At 44.8% G+C, this 22,406-nt stretch overlaps 1 protein-coding gene across 1 annotated transcript in view; it reads right to left on the reverse strand.

The window, feature by feature from the left end:
- The window catches only part of TJP1 (tight junction protein 1), a 232,339-nt gene extending 213,430 nt beyond the window's left edge, over positions 1 to 18,909 (reverse strand). The window contains exons 1-3 of the mRNA XM_030191641.1: positions 18,793 to 18,909; positions 18,408 to 18,532; positions 5,618 to 5,720 (exon numbers count right to left, since the gene is read on the reverse strand). Of these exons, the coding sequence (XP_030047501.1) occupies positions 5,618 to 5,720; positions 18,408 to 18,532; positions 18,793 to 18,909 (345 nt within the window). The remainder of the gene's footprint in view (positions 1 to 5,617; positions 5,721 to 18,407; positions 18,533 to 18,792) is intronic.
- Between the last annotated feature and the right edge of the window lie 3,497 nt (positions 18,910 to 22,406).

Genomic DNA, 22,406 nt, shown 5'->3' on the forward strand with positions numbered 1-22,406 from the left:
AGGCAAGTTGATGGACTGACAAGCAGGTAGGTTGGTTGCTGGTAGGCAGGCAGGCCGGCATGCAGGCAGATGCGATGTGATTGGAACAGGCTGGAACGAAGGACTGGAACAAGCTGGAACAGATGGACAGACGGATGGACTGGAGCAGCAGGACTGGAACAGACGGACAGGAATAAGCTAGAATAGATGGACTGGAACAAGCCAGAACAGCCGGAATGGGCGGAGTTGACCAAGCTGGAACAAGCTGGAAGAGACGGACTGGAACAAGCCAGAACAGCCGGAATGGGCGGAGTTGACCAAGCTGGAACAAGCTGGAAGAGACGGACTGGAACAAGCTGGAGCAGATGGACAGGAACACGGAATGGGCGGACTGGAACAAGCTGGAACAGACGGACAGGAAAAAGCAGGTGCAGATGGACTGGTGCAAGTAGGAACAGACAGACAGGAAAAAGCAGGTGCAGATGGACTGGTGCAAGTAGGAACAGACGGACTGGAGCAAGCTGGAACGGACAAGCTGGAACGGACGGACCGGAACAAGCCGGAACAGACGGACTGGAGCAGCTGGTACAGACGGACTGGAACAAGCGGAAGAGACGGACTGGAACAGCTGGTACAGATGGACTGGAACAAGCTAAAACAGGCTGGAACAGATGGACTGGAATAAACTGGAACACATGGACTGGAGCAAGCTGGAGCAGAAGAACACGGCGCAGCAGAACTGGGACAAGCTGGGACAGATGAACCGAAACAAGCTGGAGCAGAAGTAAGTGGGGCAGCAGAGCCGGAACAAGCAGGAACAGAAGCAGAAGAGAGTAGAGCCTTTTCCGGATTGGATTCATTGTAGAAACGTGTTTCGGGCCTTTCCACGCTGGTAGGTCACGACCACGTGGTGCTCCGAGCGTTGGGGCAACGGACGGGTTGTTGGGATTGATGTGCTGTGCCTGTGCTGGAGCGGGTTTTTTGATCCGCCAGGCAGGCTCCTCAGTTCTGCATTCCTTATGCTTTCATATTATTTTCCGTCGGATCCTCCTATTTTCTGAAGGATTTTCTTTTAGCTCCAATAGCTTCCTTAAACTCAACTTTTAACCATGCCCTTTGTCATCTCGCCTTTCAAACTCCTTTTTTTTAATACATGGAATATCTCTGGCCTCGGCTTCCAGGATAGTATTTTTGAACAATAACTATGCCCGATGTAAATTCTTGACTTTTGCAGCTGCTCCTCTTAATACTTTATCGTTCTTCTCATTTTATCATAGTCTCCTTTTTGAACGTTAAAATGCCAACATATTGGATTTGCTGTGTGTATTACTCTAGAGCTTATATCCAATCTGATCATGTTATGATCACTTATCAAATGGCCCCAGCACCAGATCATGACCTGCACGAAGGACTAAGTCTAGAATTGTTCCCCTCTTGTTGGTTCCTGCTACCAGCTGCTCCAAAAAGCAGCCCTTGATTTCATCAAGGAATTTTACCTCCCTGGCATGCCCTGATGTTACGTTTACCCAGTCAATATCAGGGTAATTGAAATCACCCATTATTATGTTCACCAGTTTGTTAGCCTCCATAATTTCTAACAACAATTCTACATGTCTGTTCATCCTGGACAGGCGGATGGTAGTATAATCCTATCACTATCCTTTTCCCTTTTACACATGGAATTTCAAGATATGTTTTGTGTCCTGCATAATTTTTAGTCTATTTGATTCAAGGATCTCTAACATATAATGCTACTCCACCACCAATCTGATCCACCCTATCACTGCAATATAATTTGTACCCTGGTATGACAGTGCCCCACTAGTTATCCTCCTTCCATCTGGTCTCAGAGATGCCTGTTATATCTAATTTTTCATTTAGTACAGCATATTCTAACTCTCCCATCTTATTTCTTAGACTTCTGGCATTTGCATATAGACATCTCAAACTATATTTTTGTTTCTATTTACAACTTTCTCAGCAGTTGACAGTGATAATTTGCAATCTTGAAAATCTGTCTGCTTTTTATTTAAAAGACATCTGGTTTACTATGGTCTCTATTACAACCTCGCTATCAGGATACCCTATCTTCCCTGTTACGGTGATATCTTTGAAAGGTACCTTGTTCCGAACCATGTGCATTTGAGTAATTGTCTGCCCTCCCCCAGTTTCTAGTTTAAAAGGTGCTCTATCTCCTTTTTAAATGCTGTTGCCAGTAACCTGGTCCCACCCTGGTTAAGGTGGAGCCCATCATTCCGTAATATGTTCCCCCTTCCCCAGAATGTTGCTCAGTTCCTAACAAATCTCCTCCCTGCGCTATCACCTCATCCATGCATTGAGACTTCAGAGCTCTGCCCGTCTCTTGGGCCCTGCGTATGGAACAGGGAGCACTTCTGAAAATGCTACCCTGGAGGTTCTGAATTTGAGCTTTCTATCTAAGAGCCTAAATTTGGCTTCCAGAACCTCCCTCCCACATTTTCCTTTGTCACTGGTACCCACATGAACCAAGACAGCAGGTTCCTCCTCAGCACTATCTAAACTCTTATCTAGGTGCTGCGTGAGGTCTGCCACCTTCGTACCAGGCAAGAAAGTGACCAAGCGTTCCTCACGTAGACAGCCATTCAGCTATCTATATTCCTAATTATAGGATCTTCAACTACACAACAGCAGTCCTAACCCTACCCTTCTGGTACGAGGATGTTGCATTCCCTGAGGGACAGCTCCTGGCTACAGGATCACTTCCTGTCTCTCCACAGTGATGCTCTCCCTATTAGTGACAATTGAAGGATCACAGCACCTCGACTCCTGCCTCCCACATCATGTCCCGTCATAACATGGCAGGACAAGTGGAAGCTCAATTATGGAGGAAGATAAGGAACATGCATCTATTTAAAAAAAAAAAAAAAAGCCTCAATTAGTTTGATAACTTTTCCTTAATTTTCATAATTATGGGTTATATATAAAAACAATGATCGTGTAAATCAAGAACCCTTTCATTGTCAGTAATATGACAGTCCAGCATTAGAAAACTGAAAATTTTCAATAAAACACAGGCATACAAGTACTAATAAAGAAAATTATTACATCATATATTCTTGCTTTCTTTCATTGCACGTGAGTGTACTTCATACTAGTGCTATCTGATTCTGTCAAAAAGTTTGACTCGATTCACTCAAATGAATTGGTTTTCGATACAATTTGACTTGATTCAACTCAGTTGAAACAGAGAGGCCAATAGCCTCAGGCCTATGCTAATATTATGACAGGGTAACACAAGCAACAACTGAACAAAGACTAACTGTAATATGAACTCCTCTTAGTATTACATAATGTCAAAAGGGAAGTTAGGTTGGGTCCTACATGTTCCAGTTTTTATTGTGAAAAATCATTTTGTCCAGCTTCAGACAACTGTGTCTTGCAGCTATAATTTGTCCAGTACAGAAATAAGTTTCTGATAGCACAGAAGTGGCTGACGTACACAGAAACGTCTGTGCAAGCTGGTTCAGTAGTGGCAATTTCACTTGACTTTGAAGCCAGAAACTAAAAACTGTATATTTCAGGATGAAGTAATTTGCTTTCTTTCTATTAGCCATCTACTAGAATGGCATAAGTTTTGCTTTGACAGAAGCAGATCATCAAAGTCTTTTCTGATACATGATCTTGTGCAGTGCAAGCTTCCATGACGGTACTTCTTTAAAGAGTTTGAGATGTTTGAGATGTTTTGGGTATCTCCCCCCCCCCTTCAGAAAAAAAAACTCTGTAGCAGGTATTATAGCTACATTTCACTGAGATAGCTGGGAATTCTGGTAGATTGCCAACAGAAAGAAAGCAAATTACTTCATCCTGAAATTATACTGTACTGGAGGATGGATCTAAAGATTAAATAGTATGATTCTTTTTACATGTGAAAATCAAGTATGTCACACCTATGCTCTAGTGAAGTGAAAACATAGATCAGATAATGTGGGGTAGATACATACCCCAACCAGCATGCAATCCTAATAGACGTGATGAAGCCATCCGGTGAATTATTAATACAATTAAAGAAATCACTAATAAAAGGTATGTTTCATCTCTCAAACATCTCATAGGAATTTACCCATTGCTAATTGAAGTTCAAAACAATACAGAGGGTTCAGGGACTGAAAATACCAGACATTTAGAACAGAAAGAACAGACAGTGTATGCTGTCTATGTTGTGCTAAAATCTCTGGTATTTTCAGTCCCTGAACCCTCTCAGTGTATGCCATAAACTGGAGTGGGTTCAAGGACTGAAAATACTATGCCATAGAGTGGGTTCAAGCACTGAAAGTATCATAGATTTTAGCACAACATAGAAGAGAACATAAGAGACTGCAATTACCTGAGTAAATGAGCTGAAAATACAGGAAGATTTCAGCCCAATGCAGGTTGCAATGCAAGAGACTGGGATCTTACTACCCGCCAGGCACCAGCTAACAGTGTTCTGCCGTCCTTCCAAAGGCTCAGAAGAGAGGGGCGCCACAGGGAAGGCGGGAAGGTAGCAACCTGGAAAGGGGCAGGCCACCGCATCCTTCCAACTGAAAAACTAGTCAGGCAGCAGTAGCGTGAGGGAGAGTGGCACCACAGAGGAAGGTGGTAGCCTATAGAGGGGTGGGGCACCGCATCCTTCCAATCAGAACATGAGTCGGGCTGCCCTAGTGTGAGGGAGAGGCAGAGGAAGGCTGAGAAGCCTGGAGGGAGCGGGACACCACATCCTGCTTGAGGGAGAGTGAGGGCCACTGTGGAGGAAGGCAGCCTTCGACAAGGAAGATAAGAATTCCTTGATCTACTGCCCCTCCTTTTAAAAGGTAATCATTTCATATACGAAGTTTTCAGTTCTTTAAAAAATGAAAGAAAAGTAGAAAAACGTCAGTACTAAAACCTGAACAACAAAATCAGAAGGACTTCTAAATGAGCATGTGCTTGTATCAGAAGAGGCTTACTGGGTGCTCAAGGCAAAATATGATGTTGAGAGACCACATAAAAGTACTTCTGAGACCATTTCCCTAACATCTCTGGTTCTTTACTTGCAATTTAAAATCTAACCCATAAGGTTTCTTATGAAAATATGAACACACTGTTCATCCAGTTCCTTACAATTTGATGGTGCTTTGTAGCATTCCCTGATCATACAAAAGCTAACAATCTATTATATTTTCCTGCTTTATTCACATTTATTTATGGATGTTATACTCAGTCTGAAAAATATTCTTTTTAGCTGGATGTCCCCATGCATACCTCCTACCCACCCCCACCCTCCCACCCTGTCAAAGTAATGCTTGGATGTTTCACTTATATATACTATCTGCTACCACATTTGTTTATTTCCAATCTGACGAAGAAGGGCAACCTTCGAAAGCTAATCAAGAAATGTATCTTATTTTCTTTTCCATGTTTTATTTTGTTTGATTTCTATTGATAGCTGGAAAAAAAAGCCCACTGAACTCTCATCTAAACATGTCCTCTATTTTCAAGTAGTAATAGTATATGCATTACGGTAACTTTGTCATCTGCAGAGGGTTCCCAGCTCTAACTGCGAATATGCCTCTAGCACATCAGTGCTACTGTCAAGCAGTTGGGCTGAACCTTTTCACATCTTAATTCAACTGTCACTTACGATTTTTGCATTTTTTCCACTTTTTCTCAGCTGCTGAACAGCATAAGCGTGTTCCACATTATCCATTGAAACGCCATTAACCATAGCAACACGGTCATTTTCCCTAAACAAAGCAAACAAAAAGAAATCTTTACAGGCTCTGAAACACCAAAACACTACCTTGCAAATGTATTCATCAACTGAACATGTTAGATAAATACTGGTAAAATATTCAGCAACTTCACACTTTTTAAATTGAGATTTTCAGTATATTTACATATAAGTAAATAAAGTGTCTCAAACAAAAAAGGCAAAATTATCCACAATAGATTCTTCTGAAAAAAAAATGTTAAGAGAGAGAGAGAGAGAGAGAAAGAATGAGAATCACATCCCCTCAAACATGTGAACTTTTAAAATTGCCCTAACTAAATGTATCTCCAAAAGCAGCAAACATTTTAACCTTAAAAAAGGCTCCATGAAAACATATCTGCTTACTTGAAAGATTAACGGACATTCACAAGAACAGTCACTTTTCTAATTTATATGCTGCCAATGCATGAATATTATCAGGCATCTAAACCCAATTGTAAAATTTACTATTTAGAATTACATCTAAATAGCAAATTTTACAATTTACATATCATTCTCTATTTCAGAATTGCATACTAGAAGAATAGCTGTAATATATAACGGAAAAGGGAGGGGGAGGAAGATATCTAATCAACTGTCTGACCAGTTATAAGGAAAAATTAGGTCTTACCTGATAATTTTCTTTCCATTAGTTTGTCACACAGGACAAGTGGGTAGTCATGTCCATTGACCAGCAGGTGGAGACAGAGAATACAGAACTGGCCACCACTACCTAGCCACGTGCTAACAGCCCAGCTCCTCAGTATTGTACTCAAGCAAAGAGAACAGAAACAATGCACTAAGTGAATGAACAGCAACCAACCAGGAAGAAAGAAAACACCCCATAAGATAGGATCCAGAACTGTGCACGGAGCAGCCAGAACAACGCGAACACGGGAGGGCTCCTGGAATAATAGTGTGACAAACTAATGGAAAGAAAATTATCAGGTAAGACCTAATTTCTCCTTCCATTACATTCTGTCCCACTATTCCAGGACAAGTGGGATGTTCAAAAGCATTCCCTCCAAGGGTAGGCCAACGGCCCTGCTGCCTGCAAGACCGATGCCCCAAAGGCCGCAACCGACCTTGCAGCAAATGTCCACCCTATAATGCTTACTGAAGGTATGTAACGAAGACCATGTCGCCGCCCTACAAATGTCCACTGGGGAAGACAAAGATGTCTCCGCCCAAGATGTCGCCACTCACCTAGTCCACTGAGCCTTCAGAACCAGGGGTGAAGCTTTCCTCGCCAGGACATAAGCGGTAGCCACCACCTCCTTCAACCAGCAGGCAATGGAGGCCTTGGAAGCCATGAGACCCACCTTCTGCTTACCAAACAGCACAGAGTCTATCCGATCGATAAAAATCGTTAGTCGCCTCCAGGTAACGCAGGAGAACTCTCCGAACATCCATGAGCCGCAAGGAAGAAAACTGGCTCCCCACATCCTCCCGCCGAAAGGAGGAAAGTTCCACTGATTAATGTGGAAGGCTGAAACAACCTTGGGCAAAAATGACGACACTGTCCGTAGTGAAACACCCCCCTCCAAGAAACAGAGAATGGGATCCCTACATGAAAGCACCTACAGCTCAGAAATGTGACAGCCAGACGTAATAGCCACCAAAAAAAACAGTCTTCAGAGTAAGGTCTCTCAGGGTAGCCTGACGAAGAGGCTCAAACGGGGAGCGCTAAAGAGCTCGAAGGACCAGATTGAGGTCCCATTCCGGGCAGGGCGCCCGACAGGTGACCCACTCCTTTCAAAAAACGCACCACATCAGGATGCGTCTCTAGAAAGGAGTTCTGCAAACAGCCGCAGAAACAAGCCAAAGCTGCTACCTGGACATTCAAGGACCCCAGCGCCAAACCCTTGTGCACTCCTTGCTGAAGAAAAGCCAGAATGCATCCGACCGAAGCACGAAAGGGATCTAGACCCTGCTCACCACACCAACTCTCAAACACACGCCAGACTCTGGCATAGGCAGCCAAGGTAGAGCGCTTCCGGGCTCGAAGCAAGATCGCAATGATGGAATCCAAATAACCCTTCTTCCTCAACTGAGCCCTCTCAAGGGCCAGGCCGTAAGACCAAAGGGGGGGGGGGGAATTCTCCATGGCCACCGGGAAAATAAAGCGGCTGGCCGTCCAGGAGCCTCACGAGGTGCACATACCAAGGACGCCTGGGCCAGTCCGGAGCCACCAGGATCACCCTGCTCCGATGATCCACTACTCTTCGCAACAGACAATGTGTCCTGAAGTGCTAGAAGACGCGCAGCACCAAAAGCAGGTCCAGGCGGGGGAGACGGCACAAGCACCGCCTGGCCAGCAATGTGTCCTGAAAGGCTAGAAGACGAACAGCACCAAAAGCAGATCCAGGCAGGAGATCGGCTACACCGTCCCCTGTGCCATCCACCACCCCAGAGACAGAAGGAGGAGACAAAGGGCTTTCCAGTCCGAGAGACTCGCATCCGTGACCACCACCATCCACTGCGGAGGTGCCAAGGCATCCCTTCCACAGAGAGGAATTGCGAAACCACCAATTCATGTGCCGGTGTACCGAGAACAGCCACCGAAGACACTGCTGACACTCCTGGAATACAGGAAACCACCCGTCGAGAAGCAAGAGCTGTAGATGTTGTCTATGAGCATCGTCCACAGCATTACCTCCAAAGTGTCCGCCACAGAGCCAAAGACATGAATTCATAGCCAGGCCCGAGGACTCAGCGCCCTGAGCAGACTGCGCACCCAAGTCTGAACCTAGATCCTCCAGTCCTTGGTCAAGAAAAAAAAAATCGTACCAGAGCTGTCTGCAATGGGACAAGGTGGCTCATTTGAAGGGTGATCACCCAGCTCAAGGATTCCAAGAAGACCCGGGAAGATAAACTCTCGGATCTCATCTAGAGTGAGGTGCACTCTGATGTTGTGGAAAGAAAAGAAATGCTCCCTAAGGCAGAAGTGCAAAGAAAATTGAAGTGCAGGCTAAATTGAAGTAGTTCTGAATATAGCTAGCTGTCCAATGTAAAGAAAAGGTGCAATAAAAGCCTTAGAGACACTGCAACAAACAGCTAGCTAGAAGTGCCACAGATATAGTGGAAGCTGGAGCTGGAATGCAATACTTTGATCAGAGTCAGACAGCAAAACTAAAAGAGCAGAGCTGCTGTGGGAAACTACCACTGCTAACCTTTGGCACTGTAGCTTAGTGTAAACTGTCCCAGATATGGAAAGAACTGCTTGTCAAGGCAAGCAATATGAGAGAGGGAAGTAAAATATGCCCCATACAAAGGAGCTGAGGGCCACAGTTTCTAATATGATACACAAACCAGCCTTAAACCTGTGACCTTCAGGCTGAAAGCCAACCATCTCCCACAAAAACATAACTATTTTGCTGAAGGTACTGCACCTGGAGCAAAAGCCTCCATGACAACAGCACTGAGGTTCCATAGTTGCCATGGAGACCAGAGCATTTGCCCCAGAAAATAACAATATGTAACATTTCCCACAGAAAGGTGGAGCCAAAGGCATTAAGCCTAGAAACTCCCACTTGTAATTGTAAAGAAGCAAAAGGTGCAGAAAAAAGAAAACCTACTGCACCTGGTATTCCCAGCAGGGTTGCCAGATGGGCGGTTTTCCCCGCCCAATTGGGCGGTTTTCCGCAACCTGCGGCGGGAAACTTTTGCCCACGGCGGGTTGCGGTTTTTTGGGCTTTTTTTTTTCGTGCGGGTTTTCGGCGGTTTTTTGGCCGGCGGGGGGTGGGGCTAATGGCGACAGAGGCGGGGTTTAGTGATGTATTGGGCGGGGCGATGACGGCGGGGCGATGACGGAAGGGGCGGGGTTGATTACGTCGGGGGTGGGGTGTGTGCGGTTTTTGGGCTGTTTTGGGTGGGAATTTTTTATTTTATATGGCAACACTGATTCCCAGGCAGTCTCCCATCCAAGCAGAAACCAGCCAGGCCCAACCCTGCTGAGCTTCCAAGATCAGAGATGAGGCACACTCAGGTGGTGTGCTCATAGGCAAGGCCTGTACTGCCAGTATAAAAAGTTTCATAAAGGAAGAAGGGAAACTTCCAAGCTGTTCAAGCAAGTGCCCTCAAAGAAAAACTGAGGGGACTGAAAAGTCTGTAAATAAACACACTAAATAGGCCCTTTCACAGGCTCAACATGCAAGGAGCCCTGCTCTGATGCTGTTCACTGTTTCCCACACCAGGAACAGCCTTAGCCAACGCAGGAACTATAAGAAAATCTAAACTCACCACAGTGAGGCCTATTGCTATCAATGTACCCCACTTAGGCAAACTTGGCTTTCCAGCTCAGGAGATTCTTGCTGCCTTTGTGCAGAAAGGGACTGCCCTGAAAAGACTCCCTTCGAATAGAGGAAGACAGGGGAGAAATGGACCCTACTGCGCCCCAGCTACATGCAAACAGTTTCTGACTCAACAGTGATTTTGGTTAAAGGAAACCAAAAGGCTGGAGAAAATAAAGAGGAATCCCCTGGACCAGCAGTCTCTAATGGAACACAAGATCCTTTAGGAGAAGCCTCCCCTCCCCCCTGCCCACATCAAGGCCGCAGGGCAGGAAAGGATCAGAGCTGATTATCAGGATAAAAGAGAGCCACGCCAGCAAAAAGGCGCGCGTTACCGCCATTTTAGCACGGGAAAAGGATGCTCAGGGAAGGGGAACTTCAGCATTTCCCTCCCCATCGTTCAAACACGCCACCACACAGAATCCCGCTACGCAGCATCTGCTACTGCAGCGGGAACAGCTTTCAAACGCCAGCGTCACCCATATTAAAGCACAATACCCCCGCGCCGAAAGAGAAAGGGACTCACCGAACAGCAGGTGTCTCCGGAAGAGAAACAGAGTCCCACAGACGCAGCAGCCTGCTGCCTAACCGGAACAGACTGAAAGCACAGCACTAAGAGACAGGGAAACCCTGTACTGCCCGGTCCTGTCAGAAATCTTCTGTTTTGTTTTGGGGTTTTTTTAACACCAAATTAAGGCAAAGGGGCTCTCTTTTTTTTTTTTTTTTTTTACAGGCGAGGAAGGCTAGAGCGCTAAAGACCGGGAGGCAAGGGGGGAAAAGGTGAAGCAGGGACCCAGAAAACTGAGTATGCCCCCAAAGTTGGCACTACCAGCCAGACATCCCTAAACTCAACTGGCCCACAGGACCCAGGAGTATCCCCAACAGACAAATCCAGGAGCTGCTGAAGCGCCATCCACCACCTGCTGGAGATAGAGATGTACTGAGGTGAAGGAGGAGCTGGCCATCTGGTATCACTGCCTTCAGCTTTGTAATCTCTATCTTCACCTGCTAGTAGATGGACACAACCCACCAGTTCTTGGATTCATCTGCTGCATACGCTAAGGAAGGGAGATGTCTGCACTGAGAACACCAACCCTCACATACACCACTGATGTAGAGCGTTTCTGAGCCTGAAGCAAGATAGCTATGACAATCAGAATAAATATTTCATTTCAACCAAGCACTTTCAATGGCCAAGCTATAAGACCAAAGGGGGACGGATCCTCCATGAGAAGTGGACCTTGTTTCAGTAGGTCGTGTACCTGCAGAAGACTGAGAAGAACCCGTCCAGTTGTCAAATCAGGTTCACTTACCATGGCCCCCACAGCCAATCTAGGGCTATGAGAATTATTCAACCCCAGTGCAATGCAATCCTTTTCAACACGTGGCCTACCATGGGCCAAGAAGGCAAGACAGAGTAGATGAGTCTCTGACCACGGCTACAACAGGGCATCAATCCCCATCAATAGCAGTAAAACTCGAGGACTTTGGCATTCCTTTTCGTCGCCAAACCAGAAGCTAAGAACCCCATTGGCCTACTATCAGCTGAAACCTCTGGCTGGATAGCTCCCATTCTCCAGGGTCCAAGAAGTGCCTACTAAGAAAGTCTGCCTCCACGTTCAAGGACCCTGCGATGTGAGACCAACTTATGAGGGAGGGCGCCTCCACCGTCATTGGACAATTGTGGATCCCACATTGCTTATTGATATAACCACCGCTGTCGCACTGTCAGAGAAACTCTGACTGGGGCCGCCACCAGAAAGTGAGCAAAGTAATGGAAGGCATTATGCACTGCCCTGAGCTCCAAGCAATTTATCGACCACTGAGATTCCTGTCCTGACCAGGTGCTCTGTGCCAGATAGAACTTGTAAATAGCTCTCCAAACCAACTTGCTGGTGTCTGTTAACACAATGGGAGGTGAAATCAGAAAAGGAGCTCCGATGGTCAAATTCCTTGGCGACAAATCACCAATACATATCGAGTTTGGCAACTAGTGTCCCAGGAAGACGAAGGTCATACTTCTGTGACATCAGACACCAGCAGCTGAGAAGAGATTCCTGTAACAGCAGCATATGAGCCCTTGACCATAGTACCACTTCCATCGCCACCGTCATTGACCCCAGAACTTGGACAAAATCCCAGACACTGTGCTTGCCTTGATTGAGGAGAAGACGAAATCTGTTGAACCAGCTTCAACCTCTTGTACTCCACGAGGAAGATCCTCTTCCATACTGTGTCAAATAGAACACCCAGATACTCCAGCTATCAACAATGGCACCTAGATCCTTTACCTGGGTGGTCACTCATAATGTGGAACTTTGCATCACATAGCTATAGTTTGGGTTCCTCTTTCCCACATGCATCACTTTGCACTTGCTCACATTAAACATCATCTGCCATTTGGATGCCCAGTTTCGTAAGGTGCTCTTGCAATTTTGTAATTTTGAATAACTTTTGTCACCAGCAAATTTAATTACCTCACTAGTTATTTCCATCTCTAGATCATTACAGAAATGTTAAAAAGCAGCAGCCCCAGCACAGACCCCTGCAGAACCCCACTATCTACCCTTCTCCACTGAGAATAAACCATTTAACCCTACTCTCTGTTTTCAATCTTTTAACCAGTTTTTAATCCAAATAAGACATTAACCTACATTACCTCCTATCCCATGACTAACTTCCTCAGGAGTCTTTCACGAGATACTTTGTTACATGTCTTTTGAAAATCCAGATTCACAATACTGACCAGCTCACCTTTATCCACGTTTATTTACCCCTTCAATGAAATATGGTAGATCTGCGAGGCAAGATTTCCCTTGACTAAATCCATGTTGGCTTTGTCTCATTAATCCATGCTTATGTATATGCTCTGTAATTTTCCTTTTTATAATCGTGTCTACCATTTTGCCCAGCATCAACGTCAGGTTAACTAGTCTATCATTTCCCGGATCACCTCTGGAACCCTTTTTAAAAATTGGCGTTACGTTGGCCACCCTCCAATCTTTCAGTACCATGCTCGATTTTAAAGTTAAATAACATATTATTAATTGAATTGAAAAATAAACTTGCAGAGCTATCAGTATTCTAGGATGTATACCATCCGGTCCAGGCGATTTGGTACTTTCAATTTGTCAAATTGCCCCATTACATTTTCCATGTTTACAGAGATTTGCTTCAGTTTCTCTGACTCATTAGCATGGAATACCATTTCTGGCATTGGTATCCCTCCCACATCTTCCTCAGTAAAAACCAAGTAAATAATTCATTTAGGCCCAGATGATCAAAAGCCCTGCGCTGTTCCAAACAGCGCCCTAAAAATAGCGCCAGGACAGCGCAGGGCTTTTCTGCATCGATGATCAAAGATAATACATGCAAATCTAAGCAGCGCTATTATCTTTGATTATCATGTTGAAGTGCGGGAGAATTGCGCCCGAGCATGCGCTCAGCAGAATCCTCCCGCACTTGTCTGACAGGTCTGGGCTGTCAAAAAGCCCAAACCTGTCAAACAGCCTGGCCCGAGGCCCGAACGAGCCCCCCTCCGCCCAAACCCCCAGAAAACGTCGTGGCCGCCGCCGCCGGCCAAACCCTCTCCCACCCAGCGACGGGGGGGGGGGTGGGGGCTGGAGGATCGGTGGGTCTCCAGCCCCCGAAACCCCCAGTAATTGTTGCTCCATCGACGGGGGGAGGGAGGGGGGGCTGGAGGTCCAGTGGACCTCCAGCCCACCCCAAATCCTCCCCCCAGCGTTGTCCTTCGATTCCCTGGTGGTCCGTGGTGTCGGGGGGGGGGGGGACTGGAGGTCCGGTGGGTCTCCAGCCCACCCCAAATCCTCCCCCCAGTGTTGTCCTTCGATTCCCTAGTGGTCCGTGGTGTCGGGGGGGGGGGGGGGCTGGAGGTCCGGTGGGTCTCCAGCCTACCCCAAATCCTCCCCCCAGCGTTGTCTTTAAATTCCCTGGTGGTCCGTGGTGTCGTGACACCCCCCCCTGGCCCCGTCCCGGCCCCCTCCCAGCCCCCCTACCTTTCTGTTGGAGGAGGGACGCAGCCTGCCTGCCTCCCTCCTCTTCCAGTCAGTCGACGCCCAAAATGGCGGCGCCCAGCACCGCCCACTGCATCCTGGGATGCACTGGGCGGGGCTACAGACCAATATGCAGTGGGCGGTGCTGGGCGCCGCCATTTTGGGCGTCGACTGACTGGAAGACAACAGATAGGTAGGGGGGCCGGGAGGGGGCCAGGGGGGTGTCACGACACCACGGACCACCAGGGAATTTAAAGACAACACTGGGGGGAGGATTTGGGGTGGGCTGGAGGTCCTCCGTCGATAGAAGAACGATTTCTGGGGTTTTCGAGGGCTGGAGACCCACCGGACCTCCAGCCCCCCGTTCGAGTTTTCCTTGGGGGGGGAAGGGGGGCCTGCCAGCATGCAACTGCATGCTGGACAGGGCTCACCATTCCTCCCAAATGATCCGCAAAATCTAACGCCAGCTCAGAGCTGGCGTTGATTTTGCTGCGGCCAGCGACCCAATCTTTGGCGCGCTGGTCGCTGATCATTGGGGATGAATGCGTTAAGCGCCAATTAGCATGCATTTGCAAGCTAATTGCGCTAGAAGCCCTGTTTAGCATGCATTTGCATGCTACTTGCGCTGAGAGCCCTCGAGTGCGCTGTTTCAGGCACTCGAGGGCTCTGATCATGGGTCGGCTGCAAACTCTGGCGCTAGTATGGCGTTAACAGCCTCTAGCGCCAGAGTTTGCTTTTGATCATGAGGGCCTCAATCTCTCTAAGGCCTTGTCTTCCCGGAGTGCCCCTTCTACCCCTCAGTCATCTAGCAGTCCAACCGATTCTTATACCGGCTTTTTGCTTCTAATATAGCTAAACGGGTTTTTACTATGTGGGGGGGAGAGTTTGCCTCCAACACAATCTTCTTTAAGTCTCTTTGCCTTCCTTATCAGCACTTTGATTTGACTTGCCATTCCTTATGCTCTTTCCTATTATTTTCAGTCAGATTTTTCCATTTTCTGAAGGATTTGTTTTAGCTCTAAAAGCTTCTTTCACCTCACTTTTTAATCCTGCCAGCTGTCTTTTTGCCTTCCTTTCAACTTTTTCAATTCATGGAATATATCTGGTCTGGGATTCTAAGATGGTATTTTTGAATAGCATCCAAGCCTGATTTAAATTTTTGACCTTTGGAAGTTGCTCCTCTAAGTTTTTTGTTTTTTTACCATGCTCCTCATTTTATCATAGTCTCCTTTTTGAAAGCTAAACGCTAATGTATTAGATTTCCTGTGTGTACTTACTCCAGACAGTATAGCAAACCTGATCATGTTATAATCACTGTTATCAAGTGGCCCCAGCACCATTACCTCCAGCACCAGATCATGCGCTCCACTAAGGACTAAGTCTGAACTGGTCTAGCAGGATAAAAGGGAAATTTACAGGACCCTTGAGTTTTTGTTCTTTCAGTACCAAATTTTCTTAAAAGGACAACAGCAAGGGTGATAGTAATCAGATAAAATCTCTTAATGCACCCCACTTATTATTTATAATCATATTTAAAGGGAAGAAAAATGTCTCAGATCTGAGGTGTTTCCCTTTCTTTTAAATGTATGAATACACACATTGAGCGAGGTATATAAAAGAGACACTCCACTAGCCTTCCTCTGAGATAGTGTATAATATATAGTAATCAATTAAAGCCACTTCTTCCTTCCCTTTTTGCTCCTCCATCTAGATCAGATTTTCTACTGCCCAGGTGGTCAAGGCAGAGGATTCTGTGAAAACAGTTTTAATGGCCCCTAGAAGGAAGGAGTCTTTTGCCTTGCAACAGTTAACTCCTAATGGCTGGATTTAGGGCCAGGTTCTAGTATAAGCCCTGGTAGATGGTCCATGGTCATGGGCTGTTGCTGCTATGACTGCACCAATCTTAGAAAGGAATATAAAATGTGTGGGGGGGGGGGGGAGGGATATCCCAGGTACTTGCAAAATGGAGGCTCATGGTGCCAGATGTGTTTTCCATTGAGCTGGAAGCCCCAAGGACGTAGAAACAGTGAAATATATTCATACCTGTTCATTTCCTTTCCTTGAATCCTTCTAGACCAGTCTACACAAACAGAATGGAAACTACCCAATTGACATGGAGAAAAGAACTACCTTAGGCAAAAAAGAATGCTACAATCTTAACACGGCCTCTTCTGAGAAGGACAGGTACATGTCTCTGCAGGAAAAGAGCTTGCAGCTCAGAAAAAATAATCTGTCAGAGCAGGTAGCCACCAAAAAGGCTGCCTTCAGCAAATAATCTTTTAATGTGGCTCTCTTCAAAGCCTTAAATAGCAGGCCTGTCAGAACATTAACTACTAGATTAAAGGTCCCATTGTGAAATGACCACCTACAGTGGGGGACTAAATGTACAGTTCCTGTGCAGGGTGAACACATCAGTCTGGACTGCCAGGTTAACACCCTGAACCTTACCTCAAACAAGAAAGGGCTGCAACTGAACCTTAAGGAAGTTAAAGGCCAACCTCTGCTATAACCACATTTATCACATTTATACCCCGCATTTTCCCACATAGTCGCAGGCTCAATGTATAATATATAGTAATCGCTTAAAGCCACTTCTTCCTTCCCTTTTTGTACCTCCATCTTGATCAGATTTTCTACTGCTCAGGTGGTCAAGGCAGAGGATACTGTAAAAACAGTGTTCATTTGCAGAAAAGCCAAGATAGAGTGTAACTGCACCCTCCAATGAGACAGGCCCTGACCAACACACAACTGCTCAAACAACCTTCTACACCCAGACATCGGCCAAGGAAATGGACTTCCAGTTGGTCTCGAAGGGTAGCAAAAACCAGAGATAGGTAGCCCTCATTCTTTAAATGCTTCCATTCAAGGGCCATGCCATATGCCAAGAAAGAGCTGGATCCTCCATGATGACAGGGTCCGGAACAAGCAACCTCTGATCCCAAGTTAACAGGAGTGGGAGACTTGCGAGAAGGTTAAGAAGATCTACACATCAGGGATGGCAAGGCCACTTTGGTACCACCAGAATCAGGACATAAGGATGAGAAATACCTTTGAATGACCTGGCCTACAAGTGGCCAGACTGGAAATATGCAGATGGGCTCCTGATGAGGCCAAGGCTATACCGAGCAATGAGGCCCACCAAACCCCACTCTCGTCAATGGTTGAAAACCTACACACACACACACACACCCCTTGCGTTCTGGTGGGAGGCAGTCAGATCATAGCTAGGGCTCTTCGGCTTGGATAAAAAAAGGCTGAGGGAAAATATAATACATATCTATAAAATACTGAGTGGAGTGAACAGATAGATATGAACCACTTATTTACTATTTCCAAAAATACTAGGACTAGGGTGCACGCAATGAAGCTAGATAGTAGTAAATTTAAAACAAACCAGAGAAAATATTTCTTCACTCGATGTATAATTAAACTCTGGAATTCGTTGGCAGAGACTTTGGTAAAAGCAGTTAGCTTAGCAGGGTTTACAAAAAGGTCAGGATAACTTGCTCTTCCTCCGATATTGCAATACCAAATCCCACCCCCCACCTCCCCCCAAAAAAGGGCCTACAATAAAACAAATACAATTCAGAGGAATGTATGGAGAAGGTGGATTATTTTTTTTCTGTAGTTCCTAATCTTATATCCTTGCTATTTACTCCCAGTCCTTCAGGTTCATCAACAGGTCGCTGATTTGTTATCCCACCAGTGTTGCAATGCAAAAGTTAACAACAGAATTCCATACGCCAGTATTAAGATGGACTTCGAAAAATCCACTGCTTTTTTTTCTAAGATAATCAGTATAAAATCTGTTTTACTGTTTTTGTGACCTGGATTGGCCACTGTTGGAAACAGGATACTGGACTTGATTGACCTTCGGTCTGTCCCAGAATGACAATGCTTAATGTTCATATCAGGGGGCTGCAGCAGGCCACTACCAACTGAAAGCCTGAGGGGTTCATCTCCCATTCCCCTGGGTCCAGCAAGTGACCAAGTCTGCCTGTATAATCTCTGACCCAGCATTGTAAACTGCTGAGATCACTCCATTTGTGTGGATTGGTCTAGCAGGGTGAAAAGGAATAACAGATTAAAAACGTCTTCAAAAATAAATAAATAAATAAAATAAATAAATAAATCTTACACTGTCTTTTGTCTACTTGGCTAGCACCACACTACTAAATACTTGCTACCTATTCTTGAATTTTCTGTTGCCTTTTATATTGTTACCACTCTGTTCTCTTTTAATATAGTATCCTCTCTGCATTTTCCTGGTTTCTTAAATGATTCTCTTCCCACCTCCATGGTCTGAACTTCCATCACTCCACCACAAATACACAAAGAAAATTAATATTTACTAAAAGATAACATGAAGATACATACTGTAGAAGTCCTTCAGCTGGCCCTCCTTTTAACACGTCAGAAATAACTATTGATGTTTCTCCACTCTGAAAATGAGGGTTGTCTCTTCCTCCCGATATTGCAATACCAAATCCAAAACCAGGAGCCTACAATAAAACAGATACAATTAAGAGGAATGTATGAGGAAGGTGGATTATTTTCTTTTATAGTTCCTAATCTTAAAATTACTACTACTACTACTACTACTACTATTTAGCATTTCTATAGCGCTACAAGGCATACGCAGCGCTGCACAAACATAGAAGAAAGACAGTCCCTGCTCAAAGAGCTTACAATTTAATAGACAAAAAATAAAGTAAGCAAATCAAATCAATTAATTGATAATCTTAAAATCCTTGATATTTACTCCCAGTTCTTGAGGTTCGTCAACAGGCCAGGTTTTCAAGATATCATGAATGAGTGTACATGAGAGATTTGCATGCCTGCTACCTTCAGTGTATGCAAGCTTCTCATCTATATTCATTTGGATCATCACAGAATCCTAGCACTTAAGGACTGGCAGTGAACAACAAAACTGATCTTGCTTTAGAGCAATACCTGTTTATCTACATATAACTTAAAACTCAATCCTTGCTATACTACCTACAGACACTATGTACATATAAACCTCTACCCCTATACCTGCCACCAGTTCTGGAGTGTGACTGGGGAGGCGGGGGCAAGGAAAACAAGAAAGCTTTAATTTTATATAATGTAAATTAGATCTACATAAGGTGCCTACCCTGCCTTGTGTGTGATTTTAAATCAAAATAAGAAATTAAATGCTTTAAATGTCTTCAGTAGCTTAGCCAGAAAGAAAAGAAATCTTCCCCAGCTAACAAGATTTTAAAGTTTGATACAATAGTCTTGGTTGAAAATTGGGTTTCCCACCTACATTAGGACAGCCAGCTGACTTTATACTACTGTTTAGATTATCTACAGGTTTTTAATATACCAACATCTGGAACATTCAGTAAAAATTACTGAAGGCAAAGGGTTACAATACTGAGGATTCCATGCTTGTACAATACCCTCTGACAAACAGCCTATGGTTAGTGCCTCAGTGTGTATTCACCTAACTTGTAGATTACACAGGTTTTTTTTTTTAATTACTTAAGGGCCCTTTTATTAAGCAGCACTAAAAAGTGGCCAGCATCATCCCCAGTGTGGGTCTTTCCCACATGCTGAAGCCACTTTTAGAGCAGTGGTAAAAAGGCCCCAATTTTCCATTTTTCCTATTAATAGCCACATGCTAATTTCCCCATTAGCACATGAGCCCTTACCACCACCTATTTTGTAGGTGGTAAGGGCTAACACGCTAACCATGCACTAATTGGTTAGCACATGGCGATGTAGCTGTGCTAACCGATTAGCGTAGAACACGCCTACTCTCCATCCCAGACACGCCTCAGCACTAAATAAATCAATTCTATTTTTTTTTTAGCATATGGGTAGAGTGCACGGATTCCAAAACTACTGCTGGACACCCGAGCATGCCCCGCAGTAGTGCTTAACGCAGCTTAGTAAAAGGACACCTTAATTTTCCAGCAAAGGAGAAATTAGACCTTACCTGCTAATTTGCTTTCCTTTAGTCCCTCCGGACCAATCCAGGTTGGACTGATGGGTTGTGCACGCCTTCCAACAGTGGCCTCCCGGTCTTCTATATACGTTTCCTCCATGGCCTCTCTTGGGTCGTCTCTTACAAAGAACCACCTGCTGGAAGGCGTGCACAAACCATCAGTCCAACCCTGGGCCGGTCCGGAGGGACGCTAAAGAAATGTGTCCAGAATACATGAACACACTATTAAATGCAGATGCCAGTCTGCATTAAGTTTACAAATAGTACTGGAAAATGTAATCCAAACAGAGTCTACAAGTCAGTAAATGGAAAGAAATGCTGGAAGATAGAATAGTATTGTTGCCTTCAGAAGCTCAATGATGAAATCAGCATCACTAGCTCTATGATCTCCAGGGGTGCCTGCAGAAAACTTCAGAGGAAATCAATCCAAGCAATACAAAAGCCCTGAACCAGCTTCTCAAATAAGTTCAAAAGTATTAAAGTTGTGGAAATTATCCTGCAGACCTCAGCAGTAACTCGTTTCATTCTGGGTCACTGCCCAGTGGCTCACTACAACAGTCGGTCTTCCAATTTTAATAAATTCTTAGAAACATTTTATAATTTTATAGTTTTTAATTTGTAAGAAGTAAAAGCTACTTAGATTTAATCGAGCATCACCTAGACAGGATTTTAGATAGCGCTGGGGAGGAACCGGATGTCTTGGTACATGTGGGTACCAATGACATAGGAAAATGTGGGAGAGAGGTTCTGGTAGCCAAATTTAGGTAGAAAGCTCAAATCCAGAGTCTCTAGGGTAGCATTTTCTGAAGTGCTACCCGTTCCACACACAGGGCCCAAGAGACAGACACAGCTCTGGAGTCTCAATGCGTGGATGAGACGATGATGCAGGAAGGAGGGTTTTAGATTTGTTAAGAACTGGGCAACATTCTAGGGAAAGGGGGAGCATATTCTGAAAGGATGGGCTCCACCTTAACTAGGGTGGGACCAGGCTGCTGGCATCAGCATTTAAAAAGGAGATAGAGCAGATTTTAAACTAGAAACTAGAGAAAGGCCAACAGTCGCTAAAAAAGCGCATGGATCGAAATACGGTATCTAAAGATATCACCAAAAGAGGGAAGATAGGGTATTCCGATAGTAAGGTTGCAAAAGAGACCATAGTAGATCAGGTGTCCTTAAAATAAAAATCAGAGAAAAGATTGCAAATTAATACTGTCAAGTACTGAGCATGAATTAAATAGGAACAACACAACAGTTTGAAATGTCTATATGCGAATGCCAGAAGCCTAAGAAATAAGATGGGAGAGTTAGAATATATTGCACTAAATGAAAAATTTGATATACTAGGCATCTCTGAGACCTGGTGGAAGGAGGATAACTAGTGGGACACTATCATACCGGGGTACAAATTATATCGTAGTAACAGGGTGGATTGAATTGGTGAAGGGGTAGCATTATACAGAAAATTCTGCAGGAAACACTTCTTGGAATCCTTATGGATTCAAACCCCACGTGTAAAGGGGAAAAGGATAGTGATAGGAGTGTACTACCATCCGCCTGGCCAGGATGGACAGATGTAGAAATGTTATTGGAAATTAGGGAAGCTTAACAAACTGGACAACACAATAATAGGTGATGTCAATTACCCAGATACTGACTGGATAAATGTAACATCAGGGCATGCTAGGGAGGTAGAATTCCTTGACTGAATCAAGGACTGCTTTACGGTGCAGCTGGTATAGGAGCCAAGAGAAGGAAAAATTCTAGACCTAATCCTTAGTGGAGCGCACGATCTGGTGCAGGAGGTAATGGTGATGGGGCCGCTTGATCATAGTGATAATAATATGATCAGATGTGATATTAGCTTTGGAGTAAGTATACAATGGAAATCCAATACGTTAGCACTTAATTTTCAAAAAAGAGACTATGATAAAATGAGAAGAACAGTGGAAAAAAAAAAACCTTGAGAGGAGCGCCTGCGAAGGTCAAAAATTTACATCAAGCATGGATGCTGTCCAAAAATACCATCCTGGAAGCCCAGGCCAAATATATTCCACGTATTAAAAAAAAGGAGGGAGGAAGACCAAACGACAGCTGACATGATTAAAAAGTGAGGTGAAGGAAGCTATTAGAGCTAAAAGAAAATCCTTCAGAAAATGGAAGAAGGACCCGACTGAAAATAAGAAACAGCATAAGGAAAGTTCAGACAAATGCAAAGCGCTGATAAGGAAGGCAAAGAGGGACTTTGAAAAAAAAATTGCGTTGGAGGCAAAAACACATAGTAAAAATGTTTTAGGTATATTAAAAGCAGGAAGCCGGCAAAAGAATTGGTTGGATCACTAGATGACCGAGGGATAAAAGGGGCAATCAGGGAAGACAAAGCCATAGTGGTGAGATTAAATTAA

This window comes from Microcaecilia unicolor, chromosome 1, assembly GCF_901765095.1.
Source record: "Microcaecilia unicolor chromosome 1, aMicUni1.1, whole genome shotgun sequence".
Taxonomy (NCBI): Eukaryota; Metazoa; Chordata; class Amphibia; order Gymnophiona; family Siphonopidae; genus Microcaecilia; species Microcaecilia unicolor.